A 20,264-nucleotide genomic window follows, 5' to 3' on the forward strand; every position below is an offset into this window, starting at 1 on the left:
AGAGTCTTCAAGGAACCCTGGTTGAGAAAGCCTGGCTTAGTGCTTTTCTCTACCTCCCCCATATGGTTTCCCTGGTGTTCTAGTGCTTCACCTCGAATATAGCTTCCTTGGTTGTCTAGAGAGGGCCAAACTTAATACAAAGTAGAGAAACCACTTAGGGGCCAAATGGAATGGCTCTGAGGGCAAAATTTAGCCCGCGGGCAGGAGTTTGACATATATGTATTAGGGGGAAGTGTCTATGGTAAACATAAGTAAAGACTATTTTGGGATACTATATTAAAGTGAAGCTGAGTTGAAAACAAACTGATGAGATAAACAATTGTATCTATCCTCCAACTCCTATAAAATATTATTTTTTTAGATATCCTATGGTTTTGTTTTATGTTCAAACATTAACAAAGTAGATGTAATGTTTTATTGACTCTGTCAAAAATGTCCACAGATAAAACACTCTAGCATGGTTCCACCCCAATACTCTATTCAAGTATACAAGACTATAGGGGTTTTTAGTAGGAACAGCGAACAGTCTTTATTCTTAGATATGTAAAATTCTCTTGATTGTAGTTGTGAAATGTAGACAATTCATACAAAGCTCCATATCACAGAATCAATGGTTGCCGGACATGTGTTTCATGGCCGGAAGCCGCTTCCTCAGAGGCGCACAATCTTATAGCTATCTGTTCAAAAACATAATATAAACAGAAATATAGGTCAATTCACCTACCCACATTTGGATGTCTAGGTACTATCAGGAGGCAGTGGACAAGTCCACCAATACACAAAAATGCACCCTTACCAGGATAAAACCCAGGAATGGCAAACCACAATCTGACAAAAACTGTATATATATATATATATATATATATATATATATATATATATATATATATATATATATATATATACATATATATATACATACATACATACATACATACATACATACATACATACATACACATATAGGATATTAGGATATAGACCTAGTCCTATATCCTCGTTCCCTCATAATGAACTGTATAGCTTTTTTTTGTTGTTGTCTGTGCTCAATGGCAGACTATTAAGTAGCCCAAATACATGCACTATTGATGTTTTTTATCTGCGGTCAGAAGTTGTTCTCTGCATGAAAAAGTTTTATGGCTTTAATACCTTATATCCTTATTAGTGAGGATTACACTATTATTCAACAAGGGTATGACAAGAGAGAAGCTATTACTTGCATGCCTGAAGGTTACCCTTTCAGGTACACAAATAAAAAAGAAACACGGCCTAGTTAATAATATTTTTGGCACTGTACATATACATGTTTATCTCATTATGTCACATGTCACCTCAGATACACGTTGAAATGATAGAGTGCTCTGAGTGATAAAGCAGAATGCAAAATGGCACTGATATTGTTTGTAGAAAAAATAATAATTTTTGAAAGTTATTCTTATGAACAGAAAAGTGGCAAGAGTCAATTCACATGTTTGAAAGGACTATAAACAAAAGCACAATGGACATGACCCACCTAGGTAATAAGCTGCAATGTGTTTGGGATAGATGCATATACATAAACAAGGCAGAGGTAAATGTAAGCTAGTGAGACATCTGAACATTCTTATATTGTTGTCATTATCCTGATCTGATGAACAATTCTAAGTCACCAAATCGGAATTGACTGCATCTTTATTAAATAAACATATTTATAGGAATCTAAGTAACAAACCCTTTTCCAGCTTACAAAGACTTGCCCTCTTTGCAATTAACTGATAAACATCCCAGTTCATTGAATGGGTGGGTTTGGAAACTAGCAGCACTTTTTTCTTCATTTCTTTATAGAAAATTGAACAGTTGACATTAGATTGTACACACATTTTGCAACAAGTTGAGAAATCTAAGTACATGACAACATGGACGTCTGACAGTTGAAAGTGCTTCTTATCACCCCTGTACAGCAGAACTGTGTGGCCATACTGAGAAAATGACTTGTATGGCTGTGTTTGACCACATCTCATATATGATCTAATTTTACTAATTTTGTAGTAATCCCTTGGGACAAATTGCTTCTTGCAGTTCTCACTATTTTCTTTCTCCACTGCATGCTGCGTGATGTAAGGCTCTTTCTTTATTGTATTAAATATTATTTCAGCGTTCTCGTAGAATATGAGCATGCTCTTGGACTGTAAATTATTCAAAGCCTTTTAATTTACTTTTAATGTCTCTGTATTAAATTTTAATTGATATGGTGTTGCTTTATTGAAATGATTTATACTTTTACAATAGTAGAAGTAAATGTAATTACAAGCTCATTTATTTCTTTATGCTGTTTTATAGTTTTTAGTAAAAAAAAAAATATATACAGTGCTGCCCATAATAATTATTCATACCCCTGGGAAATTTTGATGGGAAACGACATAGGTGTCTCCCAAAAGATAATAAGACGATGTACAAGAGGCATTATTGTGGAAAAAATAATATTTCTCAGTTTTTATTTAAAAAAAGTGTCCAGTCCAAAATTATTCATACCCTTCATAAACTGTCACAGTCTGGCGGAAAATCCAAAGTTCTATACCGTTCCAAATAGTCCAAGCTGTTCTAAAGCATCCTAATTACCATGATTAATTGGGAACAGCTGTTTTAATCAATTCAACAGGTGAAAAACAGCAGCTCTCTGCAGTTGGTTTGTGGACAGTCATGGCTAAGACAAAGGAGCGCAGTGAGAACCTGCGGCTGTGCATTGTGGCTGCTCACAAGTCAGGAAAGGGCTACAAGGCCATTTCTAAATGTTTTACAGTTCCAGTGGCTACAGTGCAAAGTATTTTTAAAAAATACAAGATGTTCTGCACTGTGGAAAATCTCAGAGGATGTAGTCAGAAGCCAAATGTGACACCTGTGCTGGCCAGGAGGATAGTGAGAAAGGTGATAAAGAATCCAAGGATCACCACCAAGACCATCCTGGTGAATCTGGGCACTGCTGGTGGCAATGTCTCATGGCAGACAATCCAACGGACACTGCACACTGCTGGGTTCCACTGATGCAGAACAAGGAGGACACCACTTCTCCAGGTAAGGCACACAAAAGCTTGCTTGGCCTTTGCAAATGCTCATCTGGACAAATAAGAAGACTTCTGGTCGTCTGTGAAACAAAAATTGAATTATTTGGTCACATTGATGTTTCCTTCATTTGGCGTAAAAAAGGAGAAGCCTTCAACCCATAAAACACCATCCCCACTGTCAAACATGGTGGTAGGAACCTAATGCTTTGGGGTTGTTATTTCAGCCAATGGACCAGGGAACCTAATCACAGTAAACGGCACCATGAAAAAAGAGTAATACATGAGGATTCTCAACGACAACATCAGGTAGTCTGCAGAGAAACTTGGCCTTGGCCACCAATGGACATTTCAGCATGACTATGACCCAAAACACACAGCAAAAGTGGTGAAGAAATGGTTAGCAGACAACAACATTAACGTTTTGGAGTGGACCAGCCAGAATCCTGACTTGAATCCCATTAAGAATCTGTGGAGGGAGCTAAAGATCAGAGTGATGGCAAGAAGACCTTCCGACCTGAAAGATTTGGAGCTCATTGCTAAAGATGGTAGGGCAAAAATACATTTGAAAACATGCAAAAAGCTGGTCTGCAATTATAGGAAGCATTTCTATTAATTATTGAGACGGGTATGATTAATTTTGGATTGGACACTTTTTGCTCAAATGTAAATAAAAGCTGAGAAATGTTTTTTTTTTTCTTTTGGAAGGCACCTATGTAATTTCCCATCAAACAATTACTTGCTGGTTGAATAAAAGTAACTTTAAGTCAAAATTTGCAAGGGGTATGAATAATTATGGGCAGCACTGTGTATATATATATATAATAAGAATGTGTATGCAATTGATAGCAATTTCTGATTCACTTTTGTATGTGCATAGGTTAATAATGCCACAGCACGCGTGATGACAAACAAAAAGACTTTAAATCCCTACACAAATGGTAAGTGTTTATTTTTGATTGTGTGTTTTTTTTCTTTCATTTTACATAATAATTTTGAAATGGGAATTATGTATTGAGTATTGTATATTATTACCTTACACCATTTCACATTATATCTTGTGTTCCCTGCAGATGCATAGGTTGTTGCAAAATTAGAAAAAAATGTAGTATATTCTTTATATAAGATAAAAGCTATTTGAGGCAAAGCTCAATGATTTTATTGTAAAAAGCTATAGGATTTTATTATGATCAAGTAATACAAATATTCATAATGTAGTTCTATAATAAATAGCTGTAGGTTAACAAGGCAAACTAAGAGCTGTTAAAATACCACTTCACCTTATTATTTTTAAATAACTCTCTAATTTTGATCTATGATTTACAATTTCTATACACTGCTGATTAATATGATACATTTTGAGGTCACTATGAGATAGTAAGATACTAATACAAAGACAAAATATCATTGAATGACAATAAAAAACAAAAAAACACAGGAACAAACACTGAATTCAAAACTACTTTCAGAATCAGAATCAGAATTATTTTAATCACCAAGCATGACTGGATCATGCCTGGAATTGGGTTAGGCACATACAGTTGCTCAGAGTAGGGATAGGAAGTATAGATAACAGAACAAGCATAAACAGGAGGAGTGCAAATTAATAATCATTATAAACATGAGTGCAATTAAATTAGGTAACCAAGTACAGTTCTCAATGCAGTGTCAAACTTAAGTAAACAGAGTACAGGTTCATCAGTGTCCACAGGTTAAATCAAAAAATCAATCCAATCTGATGCTTGTAGCTTTAGGGGGAGAGTAAGGTGAAGGGGGTGGGCACTGAAGGTGGAATGGCCTGAGGGTAGGATTTAGGAGGTTTACAGAAAATGGGAAAAAATGCATATGCCTCAAAGTTGTGGGGGAGATGGCCCAAAATCTACAACCTGAAGGGAGGCGACTAAAAAAGCAGTGCCCAGGGTGTAAGGGGTCCCTGGCAATCCGCAGTGCTCTTGATCATAGTCTGAAGTTGTGAAGGAGGTCTAGAGAGAGGAGAGGTTTTCCAATGATCCTCTCTGCTGATCTAATTACACTCTGGAATTGATATCTGTCTCTGGTGGAGGAGCCAGCGTACCAGACTAGGATTGATGATCAGAGGACGGACTCAGTGGTGGCAGAGTAAAAGCTTGTCATTAGCTCTTGGTCCATGCCAATTTTTTTCAGTTGGCAGAGAAAGAATAGCCTCTACTGGGCCTTCCTCTAGGGCATGGCAGCGTTAGCTTTCCAGCTCAGGTCCTTGGAGATGGTAGTGCCCAGAAGGCGGATGCTGGCCACTCTTTCGACCTCGGTGCTGTTGATGTGGATTGGTGGAGAGGTGAGGGCATGCTTCCTGAAGCCTACTATCAGTTCTCCAGTTTTGTCTGTATTGAGGATCAGCCTGTTCTCCCTACACCACTGGCATATTCTGTTGACCTCCTGGCAGTAGGCCTGATCGTCACTATTTGTTGCCAGGCCAACAATGGTGGTGATGTCTGCAAATTTGATGAGCTCGACTGAGTTTGCAGTGGATCTGCTGATATTCTATGTTGTGATAATAAAGACAAACCATAGCTATAACCTACAAAACCTTAAACATTTGCAGCATAGTATAAGAATATTTTAATAATATTTTCTTTTTATTTCTAATTAACCATTTGGGTACCGGCTGCCTAACCTCCCTAAGGACCAGGCGATTTTGCATGTGGGGGGTGTGTTTGTGGGGGTCAGGCAGCCAGATCCCCAGTCTAGCTAGCTGGGCTGTGTGTGTGTCCCATAGCCAGATTTCCCCCCTGTAGCCAGCAGCATTTACTCACCTCCCAGGCTCCAGTGATGAGCAGCTTAAGCCCTCTCACCGGCATCCCCGCTCGTACTGCTGCTCAGTTCCGGGTCACGGCTTGATGACGGCATCAAGCCGGGACCCGGCACTTATGTCAGAGCAAGCGGGGATGCCAGCCAGAGTGGAGGGGAGCGCTGATCGCTGGGGGAAAGGCGGGTGAGTGGATCTTCTTCTTTCCCCCCATAATGCCGCATCACTAACAGGGATCACTACGATCCGCCGGCGATCGTAGTGATCACGTGATCAGGAGCCATACACGATGGCCCCTGATCACTGAGGGGAGATGTCAGCTGTCATATGACAGCTTAATCTCCCCTCTTTGGTGCGCACATTTGTGTTGGGAGCGGAAATGGCAGGGGGAAATCCTACATCGCATCAGCCTAGAGCAGCCACAAGTGCGGCGTAGGATTTACAGTGGTCCGCAAAAGCTTAATAAAAACTTTCTGCTTTAAAGAACCTTAAGAAGTAGACTATCCCAAAATGACCCATACATTAAAACTGATTTAGTAAGGTATCTCAGAGCAACAACAGGAAATAATGTCCAAACCAATTAGCATCCTTCAGGAGACGTTGCTACCTAATAGTACAACAAATAACATTTGTAAAGCGCTTTTCTCCCATGGGACTCAAAGCGCATAAGCATGGCTCCGACCATCGTGGTACAGAGGAAGAATTTTATAAGTCTGGAAATGCCAGGCTAAACAGGTGGCTTTTCAGTCTGGATTTGAATAGCTCCAGGGATGGTGCTGTCTTTACTATGTGTGGCAGGGAGTTCCAAAGAGTAGGGGCAGCATGACAGAAGGCTCTATCTCCAGATTTTTTGAGGTGCACTCTGGGAGTGACCAAGTGTATAGAACTTGCTGATCTGAGGTTGTGAGAGGTGTGGTGCAGCTTCAGCAGGTCCTTCATGTATCCAGAGCCCAGATTGTGCAGGGTTTTGAATGTCAGCAGTCCAATCTTGAAGAGCATTCTCCATTCTACTGGTAGCCAGTGCAGTGAGCGAAGGATCGGTGTAATGTGACAGTGGCGAGGCTGGTTTGTTAGCAATCTGGCAGCAGCATTCTGTACTAATTGCAGGCGACGCAGGTCCTTTTTTTAGGGAGGCCAGCATAAAGGGCATTGCAGTAGTCCAGCCGTGATGTGATGAAGGCGTGGACTACGGTTGGAAGATCCTCTGGGGGAATCAGATGTTTAATCTTTGCAATGTTCTTCAGATGAAAGAAGGAAGATTTAACTACAGATGAAATTTGGTTTCTGAAACTCAATTCCCCATCGATTAGTACTCCAAGGCTGCGCACAAGGTTGGAGCTGTTTATGTCTGAATTCCCAATCCTAATTGGTGTTGCTTTAGGATAGAGCTGTTTTGATGGCGAGTGTTGGCTTTGGACAAACAGGACCTCAGTTTTGTCAGCATTCAGTTTCAGTTTCAACCAGTTATCATTCATCCATGCCTGTAGCTCAGCTAAGCAAGAGTTTATTTTTGGGGTAGGGTCTGTTCCACCAGGTTTTAAGGACAGGTATAGCTGTGTGTCATCGGCGTAGCAGTGGTACGTCAGGCCATGACGTAGGATAAGTGTACCGAGTGGCAACATGTAGATTGCAAACAGCAGAGGGGATAGGATTGATCCTTGTGGCACTCCGAATTGTAGAGGTGCCGGTTTGGACATTATAGGACCTAGGGATACTCTCTGTGTTCTGTCAGTCAGGAATGATCTGAACCACTGGAGGGCTGATCCACTGATGCCACAGTACTCCTGCAGTCTGTTAAGCAGGATTTCATGGTCAACTGTATCAAAAGCCGCTGAGAGATCCAACAGGATTAGGATGGAGCATTCCCCTCTGTCCCTTGCCATGAACAGGTCGTTGCAGACTTGGATGAGGGCTGTTTCACAGCTGTGGTGTTTCTTAAAGCCAGATTGTAGAGGGTCCAGGATCTTGTTTACTGACAGCCTGGTTTCAAGTTGCCGATAGACAGCCTTTTCAATAACTTTACCTAAGAAGGGGAGGTTGGAGACAGGTCTGTAGCTGCTCATAGCATCTGGATCCATGGAAGGTTTTTTAAGAAGGGGCTTTATGATCCCTTCTTTTAGAGAGGTAGGAAACCTCCCTGCTTGCAGAGAGCAATTTACTATTTTGTGAAATGCTGGACCAAGCAGGTCAGGGCATTTCAGCATATGTTTAGTTGGTCCATGGTCCAGGTCGCAGGTTGTCTGGCGGAGGCGACGGAGGATGTCTGAGATCTCTTCCTCACTAATACTTTTGAAGTCAGTCCAGGGTGTTAGGTTGTTTTTGCCACTATTTCCAGGAGTTGAATAAGTCTTAGGTGCTGTGGACTGAATGAGACACACAAATAGAGGATACTTTGTCAGCAAAGTAGCAAGCAAATTGTTCGCATAGCTCCTTTGAGGGAGTTATAGTAGGTTTTAGACAGGATGGGTTACATAGTCTATCAACTGTGCAAAATAGTTGGGCTGGCCTGTTGGCGGCCTTTGCAATCTCCTGTGATAGGTAGGAGGATTTTTTCTTGGTGATCCCATCTTGGTAGCTGTCCAGGTGAGAGACAAGGGTGTGTTAGACCGTTTAATGCGAACTGGAGCAAGGGCGTCATAGGCAGATGACACTGCATGATTGTACATCAGGACCATGGAGTCTGGGTCTGCGCAATGATTGGTTAATGCGTCGAAGTTGAGGGTATTCTGAACGTGCTGGGGTGAGACATCTTTCAGAGAACGGTATTTTATGAGTTCTTTCCCTCTGTGTTTTATCGCTGGTGCTGTCAGAGAGAAGTAGATGGTGTGGTGGTCTGACCATACCACTGGGTTTATATCCATGTGTGATATTAAAAGTCCGGAATGAAATATAAGATCCAGGGTGTGCCCTTTCTTGTGGGTGGGGAGGTTGACAGCCTGAGAGAAACCCAGTTCATTCATTATAAGAAGTAGTTTACTTCCTAGGCGGGAGTCGTGATCATCCACCCATGCATTGAAGTCTCCCAGGATGATCCATCTGGGGTGTTCCACTGTTAGGCAGGATAAGAGTTCAGATATTTCCTTAAGAAAGGCTGGACCATTTTTTGGGGGGCGGTATATGAGCAATATGTTGATGTTTACTTCTGCTGACAGTTGGGCTGCAAGACATTCAAAAGTTTCAGTGGGGCCTATGGGCAGGGGCCTTATGTTCAAAGAGGATCTGAAGCATATGGCAACCCCCCCACCCTTGCGGACTTGTCTCTCACAGTGCAAGACTGAATAATTGGTCGGCGCGGTTGCTTCAAGAGTTGGGCCTGCATGTTTCCCAAGCCAGGTCTCTGTCAAAAAGGTCAAATCAGAGAGCTCTATTAGGTCATGTATAGTTGCAGTCTTATTATTTATCGATCTGGCATTGCAGAGTGTAGCTGTGATTGAGCTTTTCTGGGGACAACTATGTTTTTTATACTTGGATCCACTCTCTCTCCTCCCCCTTCTGCTTTTCTTGAGTATCCCAAAGGATTTTAAGAGGAGAGCTAGTGAGGTGTTAAATTGTAATTGATTCTTGGGAGGGCAGGCAGAGAGAAGATCCTTTGATGAGTATTTGTATGTTGACATAGAGACAATAGACCCTTCTTAATGACCAATTTTTAAAGTAAACCTCTGAGTTTAAAAAATGCAAAAGTTAAATATTTACCTTTGTAAAGGGAAGCCTCTGGATCCTCCAGAGTCTTCCTACATCCTCCTACAGACCATTGCTTATTGCCAAGACCCTCTGAAGGTTTGTGGCTGTGCTTCCATCCCTGATTGAGCAAGGCTGCACTGCAGAGGTTCAGCATGACTTGTGCCTGCACAGTAGCATGGAGCCTCTCATGCTCAGAGGTTAAAACTGAGCCAACAGAGCATCACACTACTGCAAAGATGCATGGGTCTTGTGTCTGTGCAAGGCAGCCATGCTCATATTGACAAGACCTTGACGATGAGGTTCAGGGACAGGGAGGTCCTAGCAATGGAATGGTGAGGTATAGGGGTACAAGGGATGCCTCTGGATTATCCAGGGACTTCTCCCTACTAAGGTAAATATCTAACATTTGTCTTTTTTTAAGTCACAGGTACCCGTTAATATCACCTATGATTGTATATTATCTCACCCTTATGTCTCACTTTACTTAGTAAAAAGGATGGTCATGTTGCCATTTTTAGGAGCAGATAGAGTAAGTCAACTCGGTCTGATTCTAAAACATTCCCAAATGATTTGACAATGGTAAATCAATTATATTGAGGGGAATTTTACTTTTAGAACACAGACATATGTAAAATACCACGGTAAGCTTAGCACATTCTTGGGAATGGTACATTCACTGAAAATGCATAAATATATTAGCGGTAGGAAAGAGCAGTTATTTCTCTAATGACCAGCCATTTGCAATGGCAAATGTCAAAGAATAATTGACATTTAATACATCAAGACAAATACAGCCATTAACACCCACAACAAAGAACTTACCATGCTCCGTGGCAGTTCTTTCACTAAAAGACTGACATTAGATCTTCTCACACATGATTAACCCACACACTTATGAGCCAGCACATATCTCCCTGACAAGATAAAGTAAGTTTTAATTGGTGTTATTTTCATCATGATAAATTAAGTCCATCCTGTGTAGACTCAGAAAAAAAAGTTGGCTAATACAGCCATAAGAAAACGGAGTGGGAAGGAAAAGAAATATGAAGGTGCATCTCAGTTGTGCGCATCGACTTGTATCTGATAAGGAATTTCATAGATAAATTGAAGACCCATTAGTGCAACTTGAATGATATAGAGGCATTTTACTCCCCAGTAGAATTATCTAAAGAATGTGAGCCTTATTAATTTAGTTTATCGCTAACATTTTTCAATCTTTTCAATATTTATTTACTTAATTAATTATAAAATGTCTAAATTTCAATTAATACGTTAATAGTTGACAGCTGTTTTGTGGCGGTTGCATCGATTAGCATAAAAAAAAATAAAGTTTCCTAAACTTAAAGGGAAACTGAGCTTTCAAAATCAAGTTATTACCCTGTTAGAGCAGCTGCAAAAAAAAAATCTGCTGGAAAGGTTTAAAGCAAAAACACCTGAAAATTGTAACACATAGGGGAAAAAGAAGCACCCAGCTTATGATAAAACTACAGTATGTTAAGATATAATTATTCTGATATTTTGTATAGCGCTTTTCTTCTGTCAGAATCTGAGTGCTTGCGAGGCAGCCACTAGAGCGCACTCAGTAGGCAGTAGCAGTGTTATGGAGTCTTTCCCAGGAACTCCTACTGAATAGGTGTGGGCTTACTAAACAGGAAGAGCTAGGATTTGAACCACTATGTATAAAGCAATTAAAATGAAATAAAAAAATAGAGGTGGCTTACCTCATTGATGACACATTTAAAATTATTTGTAACATACTTTAATATGCACTTGGCAACACGTTTCGTACATCTCAGCCCACTTCCTCAGGCCGAATACAGTGCCAGAAGAAAATCAAGCCAGCGTTTGTGGCACTGTATTCTGTAGGTATTCATGTTTTCCTTTATAAAAGTCACAGGTTTACTTTAAAACCCTCTACAACCTTGGCAACACGTTTCGTAGATCTCGGCCCACTTCCTCAGGCCAAATACAGTGCTAGAAGAAAATCAAGCCAGCGTTTGTGGCACTGTATTCTGTAGGTATTCATGTTTTTCTTTATAAAAGTCACAGGTTTACTTTAAAACCCTCTACAACCTTATAAAGTACATTTTTATCTGATATAGATACAGGTTTACACACAATTTTGGTGTGTTGCAAGATTTGTTTAAAGGAAATCATGCTGATGTTGTTTAAAACTGTAATTATAAGTTGGTTGTTTCATCAATGTTTGCAGTGTGTCCAGATTGTTTGTCAGTCCATTCCCACACAATATCTCATGTATATGGAAAGCTTATTGTTCAACTGTACAGTCATACCTACATTTTCTTAAAGAAAACTTGAATCAAAGGAAACAGTTGAACTATATTTATCTGGGGCTTCTTACAGCCCACCATAGTCTCTTAGATCCCCCTCAGTATTCTTCTGGTCCCCTCCAGTTCTGCTTTAAAGTCTGAGACCCGACCTGGTTCCATGCTGCTGCACATGCATGGTTCTGGTTGCGTACCTTCTCAATCACACTCTCATGGCCAGGAACATTCTGTGTATGTGCAGTTACAAGTCTTAACTAACTGCACATGCACAGAACACTCCCAGTCACTGGAGTGTAATCAACGAGGAGTGCTGCTGGGACAGCACATGCACAAGAATCTGTAACTCTAATTCAGACTTTAATGGGTGTGACAGCTGAACAATGTAGGGGACTGGAAGGACACCAAGTAACTTAATAAACTACAGGTGGCTGAAAGAAGCCCCAGGTAAGTAAAGCTCCGCTTTTTCATTTGTACCAGGTTTACCTTAAAGAGAATCTGTATTGTTAAAATCGCACAAAAATAAACATACCAGTGCGTTAGGGGACATCTCCTATTACCCTCTGTCACAATTTCGCCGCTCCTCGTCGCATTAAAAGTGGTTAAAAACAGTTTTAAAAAGTTTGTTTGTAAACAAACAAAATGGCCACCAAAACAGGAAGTAGGTTGATGTACAGTATGTCCACACATAAAAAATACATCCATACACAAGAAGGCTGTATACACCCTTCCTTTTGAATCTCAAGAGATCATTTGTGTGTTTCTTTCCCCCTGTTCTCATGCACTGAAGTTTCAGGCTGCTCTTTTCTTCCTGCAAACAGCTTTGCCCTTGTTTGTAATTCCCCAGTATGTGAAAGCCCAGCCAGCTCAGTGGACGATATATCCAGCTTGTAAAAGATAAGAGAGAAGAGAGAAGCTGCCCTAATCTAAATAACACACAGGCAGTGTGCATAGAGGGGCCTGGAAGGGGGAGTTCATAGCAGAACCACAACACTGAAGAACTTGGCAGCCTTCCAGACACAGGCCTGACAAGTCTGACAAGAGAGAGATAAGTTGATTTATTACAGAGACTGTGATAGTAGAAAGTGCTGCAGTAAGCCAGAACACATTAGAATAGCTTTAGGAACTTGTAGGATGATAAAAAACAGGATGCAATTTTTGTTACGGAGTCTCTTTAAGCCTTACTATGTGTGCACCTTGCCTACAGAGGCCTATAAATACTAATCCCAATAAATGCTAGCACTTATAAACCATGGGCATACCACAAATGTGCAAGGCCACAGAAAAGCTGATTCATAAGGTAATCACTATTTATCTAACTGTTGCATAACTGAAACTACTGGCACTGCTCTGGTGCCATGGGCAAGAATCTTTTTCCACTAATTGTTCAAGCATGTTTTGGGGGACCTCACTCCATGTGAGATTTACACAGGTATGAGTGCATGTGAATGCACGGGCAAATGCTGATATACTGCTTAATATCTTTTTTCATTTTCACAAATTTTTTTTTGGTTTTAGAACAAAAGTAAAATACAAAGAAGCATTTCGACAATTACGTTCCCTGTAACATAGTTACATACAAGCATAAGAATGTGATCCTCCAGTAAGGTGCAAACACAATTGTACACCGTGGCCAATAGGCCGAACAACCATATATATATGTGCGTTCAATAGGCAAAGCCAGTGCTTAAAAACACAGCAGATGGATAGTACAGTAAGGTTATTAACACTGTCTGCCACCTTATGGAAGTGAGTGTCAGGATACCAAACAGTTTGCTCTTAATAGGGAGGCCATATGAAAGGTCGAGTGACAGAGAGGTGAGGAAAAGGCACTATGGGGTGTATACACCCATAGTTGGATCCACAACCCTGATGATAAGTAAGTACATAATACAGAAGAATGTGTCTTGGGGTACCATAGTGGTACCCCATCTATTTTGGTATATACACCAGTAATTTGGTTAACAGGAACAGTTCCCATATGTCAATAGCCTTTCCAAGGTTGCACACTTACCATTAACTTGAGGTGTTAAGCCGCACAGTGCAAAGGGGGATTTATAAGAAAAGGAGAAAGGAGCAGAAAAGATGGAAAGGGACTCCAGTGCCACCAATACCCCCAATATTGTCAATCAATCACCACCTTCTGCCAATTCCTTACAGTCCAACCAGCCAGACCAAATTTTATCAAACTTGGCTGTCCGCCCCCTGCTGGTATAAGTTAGTCTATACATTGGTGGGGGTTTATTCATTTCAGTGATCCAGTTACTCTTAGTGGGAGAAGTTATGCTTGACCATTTTAGTAGTATCTCTCATCTTGCATAGAAACAGAGTAGCCGGAGAAGTAATTTATGATGTTTATTTTTAATTTCATCTTCTATGACACCTAATGAAGCAATTTTAGGAGTTAGGGTGATTGGTGTCTTTAGTAGGACTGCAAGAACCTTACCCACTTCAACCCAGAGCTTTTGCCCTTTGATGCATTCCCATAACATGTAGGAAAGTTCCAAGAACACCATCACATTTAGGACACAATGGGGCCATAGGAAGGTCAATTAGTTCTAGTCTTTGAGGAGTGTAATAAATTCTATGCAGGAATTTAAGTTGGACACATCTGTCTTTGGAAGCCTCCTCGTGGCGCCCCTGGATAGTGCTATGTAGCATGAACTAATTCCCGCAGGGCGATTGTTTTGCGGTTTTGGTTTTCGACCCTGCATATTTAGGCATGCGAAAGCAAATGCATATTTGCATGAGCAATGTCTCGTGATTAGCCAATAGGCCAAATTTGCAAAGCCAGATTTGTCAGGTTCACTTGGTTGATGCACACATTTTCTCTCTGGTGTAATTCACATCTGTCTTTGGCCAATATTGCTGTGTGCACATAGTCTTCCAATATCTCATCCCAGTCTTCATCTGTAAGCGAGGGAATATCTGTCTGCCATCTAGATTTGCACTTGTCAATTTTATAATTGCTAGGCATAATTAGTTAAAATTAAATGGCAGAGGCTTGTCTAATGACCTTTTATAGTAAGGTGTCTTCTAGTCTATTAGTTGTAACAGTCAGTGGACCAGGTGAGAACTGGGAGGCAAATGTATGTCGCAATTGTAGGTATCTAAATTCCTTTTTTATTAGCAAGGCCAAATTCAGATTTTAGTTCACGAAATGGTTTAAGCTTATTATCTGTGTTTATGTGGTTCAGGCTTGTAATACCTTTCCTGGCCCAGATTATTGAGTCCGGTATGGTGGTGAAGTGGGGTACTGGTGTTTAATCTCTGGTGAGAGTAACAGATTATCTGCATGTTTTTTATTCCATTCCTAAGTAGCCTCTAGATCAGTAAATGACTGACTTTATGATGTTTGTATCCACCTTAAACACATGATTTTAATTGACTAGTAGGGACCTGCTGTTTCCATCGCATTTTACCTGTATTGGATATTGCTTTGTCTAATATTTACTGTGTAAAAAGTCTTTTGATATACCTAGGAGTCATTGTAACCCATAATTACTATTGAAATGTTGCATTTGCCGATCAGGTTTCTACGCCCATTATATAGGGATTGGTAGCAAAACTATTAGACACAGGTGCATGATGCTTGCTTCTGTGTTCAATGGGCAACCTTGCAGGCTGGAGACATAGGATGACTGTAATTGCTTGTATTGTGCCTTCAAAGATACAGATTTATATGCATACATTAATACAAGTTAACTTTTTAGACATGGATATGGGCCAAAGCACATAAAAAATAAGATAACGGTGATCACTCACATGCTCCTTTGCCTTCTTAAAACAGAAAATATTTGTGATAATCCAGGTTGTAGTGAGCATTTGATGTCTCCCACAATGCATCACTGCTGAATGTGCAAATCATCTCTTTGATGTCCCTGTAAGCAAACCACACTTCCAGATCTGCTGGAATGCAATGATGTGTCCGCTTGTTAATTGTATAGAGTCACAATAATCCAACACGTATGTAGACAATTTTGGATTGGTTGATCCTTATCAGTGCATGGCATGAATTAATGTGGCTCTATTGCGTAGGACTACCTTCAGTCCTTAGCTGAGATAGGTTGTATCTGATATATCACTGATGTTATCTCACTAGCAAGCTTGTATTATAGAGTTGAATACAAAATTGATACATTTTTGATACATATATTATTTGTTACAAACACAACATAGGAAAGATGAAGTATCTGTACTTTAAAATATGTCCCTCTAAAATCTACCTGTAACCAACACAACAAAAGAGTCCTTAGTCCATCCGGTCTCATCTGTTCCACCTCTGGCAGCTAGTCAGGGACTACTGTGCATGCAGTGTGCCCTTGCCATGTTCCTTCTTGATTATTTTCCTGTGGCCGGGAGCGGTTACAAGTCTTACCTAACAGCACAGGCACAGTATACTCATGGCCATGGGAGCATGACCAAGGAGGCATACCAGGGTCACGCATGTTTTGTAATCCCTGACTACCAGGGCTGACAAATGACAATGGGAGAATGGACAGGACTGGATATACACCGAGCTAGCCCACAGACTACACGGGTCTGGGGAAAGCCCCAGGTAAGTATAAATCCTTTTCTTGTGTTGGTCGCACGTTTACTTGACGTTTACATATGATAACTTTATATTTTAAATAAGGGTGAGCAATGGTTTTCACTACAAACATATCAAAGCCTGCTGAGGAGAGGTCCATTACTCACAATAAGTTTCACAAGCTCATAAAAATACTGTATATATGCTTATTATGCCCTAACTTCATGAGATTAAACTAAAAGGACGTGTATGCAGATATTGCTTTTTTTATATTTCAAATAATTTTTATTGGATTCACTTTACATGTTTATCACATCTGAAACAGTGAAATAGATCAAGAAAAAAGGATTATACAATATCACCTTAAACCTTACAAATCATGTTGATAATAAAAAAACATAGCGTAAATTCACTCATATATGAAATTTGAGGCTAATAATACTTCCACTGTATCATAGAAGAATATACCAACCCAATTTTTCCCCCCATCCCCCATACCCCTCCCACATTCCACAACCCACCCCCTAAAACATCACCCACCCTTAAGAATCACCCAACCCTCTCCCCTTTTCCTTCTCTCTTCATGGACCACATAAAGTGCTAATCCACCTTCAATGACAGGATCCTGCAAAAGTAATCTCTAAGTACTTAGATCTATATGTAGCCTGAGAGGCCTCTTAATTGGCTGTTTTTCTACCCATCCTCATTTAGCATAAGTTTACCTGCTTCAGATTCCACATATATAAGATTTTTTTTTTTTTTGCTTTTTTTTAAAATCACCTATACCTTGAGGGATTGTTTGCAGATATTAAAATTGATTTCTACAGCAGTGAATAATTAGCAAATTAGTATCTGGAGTTGAGCTTTAAAACATCCACTGTTTAGTCCAGCTTACATTTATGTGTTATAGTTTTGTTTTTGTTTTGTTTTTTAAAAGATGTGTGTTCAAATCTATTACATATTGTATTTCTGCCTAGTTTTCTCTTTTAATGTGTGGTGACATCTTCAAGCTTTTGCAAGCTGTAAATAATATAACTATATATTTGTGTTTTAGGATGGAAGTTAAATCCTGTTGTTGGTGCAGTTTACAGTCCTGAATTCTATGCAGGTAAGATTTGAATGTACCTCCTCTGTTTCTATAATTTTGTGAGATAGCAGTGATGGTTAGTGGTTAGATTTGTCTTACTGAACACAAATTTGCCAAATGTGATCTGCTTTGTTGGTGTTGAATAAGGATGCCTTCATACTGCAACTTGTGGTCACAGCTTTCAACATTTTTTAATATTTACGATTCTGCATTTTCCAATTTTTTTGATCCAATTTTTTTTTCTTTACTTTTTTTTATGCAAATGCTCACATTTCAAGTTTTCCTTGCATGAAAATGAAGCTCATTTGCATGAAATTGTATGGAATTACCTTCACATTTACATGCAAATTTTAACATTTTGAATTCAAAAATGTGAATTCCCATTGACTTGCATTATATGTAATTTAAGTAATTTGCATGTCTGGTGCAGAAAAAGGCTTATGTGTAGGCCGTTTATTTTTCTGCAGAAAATTTTAAGCAAACACTCATGTCGAATGAAATGCCATTGACTTCCAATAGATGCGCGGTGAATGCGAATTTCCAAAATGGAAAATGCACGTGAATACTGTTGTGTGAAATGTGTGAAAGCACATTCATTGGAAAACATTGCAAACATGCAGTCTAATGGATTAGCAGTTGATTCTGGTGTTGGTTTCTGAGAAATTACTTAATGCAGGACATTTCTGGTTGCAATGATGGTTTCTGATGTATTTATTTTTTTACAAGAAAGGATTAAAGAGAGACATTAGGCTCTGTGAATTAGAGGCTTCAAATCTATAATACATGGGCTTTTTTTTCTGTTTGTAAACTCTCAAGAGTAGACTCACTGCTGAGTCAAGAAAGCTGGTTATTGGCTATTTTGGTCCTCCTCTAGCTGATGTCACACATATGCTCCCAGTAGTTACAGGTTATTGGTGGGAACCCATAATGCTAACACAAAATGATAGGCTGGGCTCTTGTTAGTGAATTGTTATGTGTACAGACCCTAGCTGTTTGGTAATTTTGGCTGAAACTTGGTGTTAAACATTGCTTATATTGGGACTTGTATTTTTCTATGAGAAACAAAAGAAATACAGGAGCAGTTGCCAGTTACTATAACATTTGTTAGGTCTGTCAACTAATTTTAAAATCATATCCTTGATACTTGCATTACTACAATCTTATATATTTGTCCCTGTTAGTTATTCAGTGATACAGGGCAACCCTTAAATGCTAACTAGAGAACTTCACACAAATAAATAAAAAAATCATATAAAGATGGAATACTAGAGTAAAACGGTCTGTCATTATGAAAAGTGCTGAGACTGCTATTTGTGAGTCCTATTTGTGGAATGTTATGTCCCTGGCTATAATAGTTACCATAGCTATATAGATAAAGTATAGTTAAGGTACTCACCTAGAACAGGTATGCAGGTAACAAGCTCTGGAGTTGTCTCACTTTGTCACTTGCCTAATGTGATGTTTCTTCTGAGTTAATGGCTCAGAAAGTTATGTTACGAGAATCAGCCATGCAAATAGAATACTCATAAGTAGGTTGATATTGTGTTTGTAGTCTACACCTAATAATAATGTAAAGCATTCTTTAATATTTTGAGACATGCATAATATAACAATACTATTATGGGCAGCATGGTGGCATAGTGGTTAGCACTCTCTCCTTCCAGCCCTGGATTCCTGGTTTGAATCCCAGCCAGGCAAACATCTGCAAGGAGTTTGTATGTTCTCCCCGTGTCTTTGAGGGTTTCCTCCAGCCATTCCGGTTTCCTCCCACATCCCCCAAAAAACCCAAATACGTTAATTGGCTTCCCCCTAAATTGGCCCTAGACTACAATACATGCACTACACAATTCATACATAGACATATGAGATTTGATTGTGAGCTCCTCTAAGGGACAGTTAAATCACAAGACAATATACTTTGTACAGTGCTACAGAAGATGTCAGCGCTATACAAATACTAAATAATAATAATAATACTATGCTCATGTCAACAAGATATGTAGCTGAAAAAAAGTTCTTCCAAAATTCTCTGTATAGAGGGTATCTGAATTTCTCTTTAAAGGCAAAATATATACCTGGTGAATTGTGAATACTAATCTGTCAGTTCAAAGATATATGCCTGGTTGGGCAACTGTTCAACAGATAAATTCATTTGATATGACTTAGTAGATACTTTCACGATCGCAGATTCATGTACTGTAAACCATTTGTATGTATGACATGCCATTTTAATAATGCAAAGATGCCAGAGGTCTAGATTTACATTTTGCATTACAGTCCGGTGAGTTCAGCAATGTCCTCGATGTTTCACAGCTTATCTGATTATCTGATCTTCGGTCTTCGTATATCAAGTTTGCCATGATGGCTGACTTAACTTTCTATTTTTTCAAGTTATGTGTAATTCATTTACGTTTCTATGGTCTTTATCTTTATTTCAACAGATTTTTGTTGTACTCAGAACAAATTTGAAATGATGTATCAATGTAAAAATTATTCAGAATTGTATTTAAAACTGAACAATACCCAGTTTTGGTTAAAAGTGCTTTGTGGTTGTAGTCTGCAAGGATTAAATTGTTCACAAATGAATGAAAAATAACATGACTGTGCAGTCTCAAAGTTATTAATTTTGTTTTTAAGTGAATGCAGACTTTTAATTATCTTCCCATGAATGGCATAAGGAGTTCACATATTTGGTAAATTAAATCAATATTATCAATTTCTCTTTTAGTAAATTTTCTAATTTAACACATTTGCCCCTAACATTTATTTTGTCTTTTAATTATTGAAATGGTACATATTGATTTTTTTACATAGCCAATTGAATTCCCCAGTGTAGTTTTACAGCTAACACATGGGA

The 20,264-nt window shown here is 39.3% G+C and overlaps 1 protein-coding gene across 9 annotated transcripts in view; it reads left to right on the top strand.

Moving 5' to 3' along the window:
* Window positions 1-20,264, top strand: part of RBFOX1 (RNA binding fox-1 homolog 1) — a 967,082-nt gene that overhangs the window by 677,321 nt on the left and 269,497 nt on the right. For all 9 annotated transcript variants that reach the window (XM_068244641.1, XM_068244644.1, XM_068244642.1 and 6 more), the window contains 2 exons: window positions 3,919-3,979; window positions 17,375-17,428. In XM_068244641.1, the coding sequence (XP_068100742.1) occupies window positions 3,919-3,979; window positions 17,375-17,428 (115 nt within the window). The remainder of the gene's footprint in view (window positions 1-3,918; window positions 3,980-17,374; window positions 17,429-20,264) is intronic.

Source organism: Hyperolius riggenbachi, chromosome 7 (genome assembly GCF_040937935.1).
Source record: "Hyperolius riggenbachi isolate aHypRig1 chromosome 7, aHypRig1.pri, whole genome shotgun sequence".
NCBI lineage: Eukaryota > Metazoa > Chordata > Amphibia > Anura > Hyperoliidae > Hyperolius > Hyperolius riggenbachi.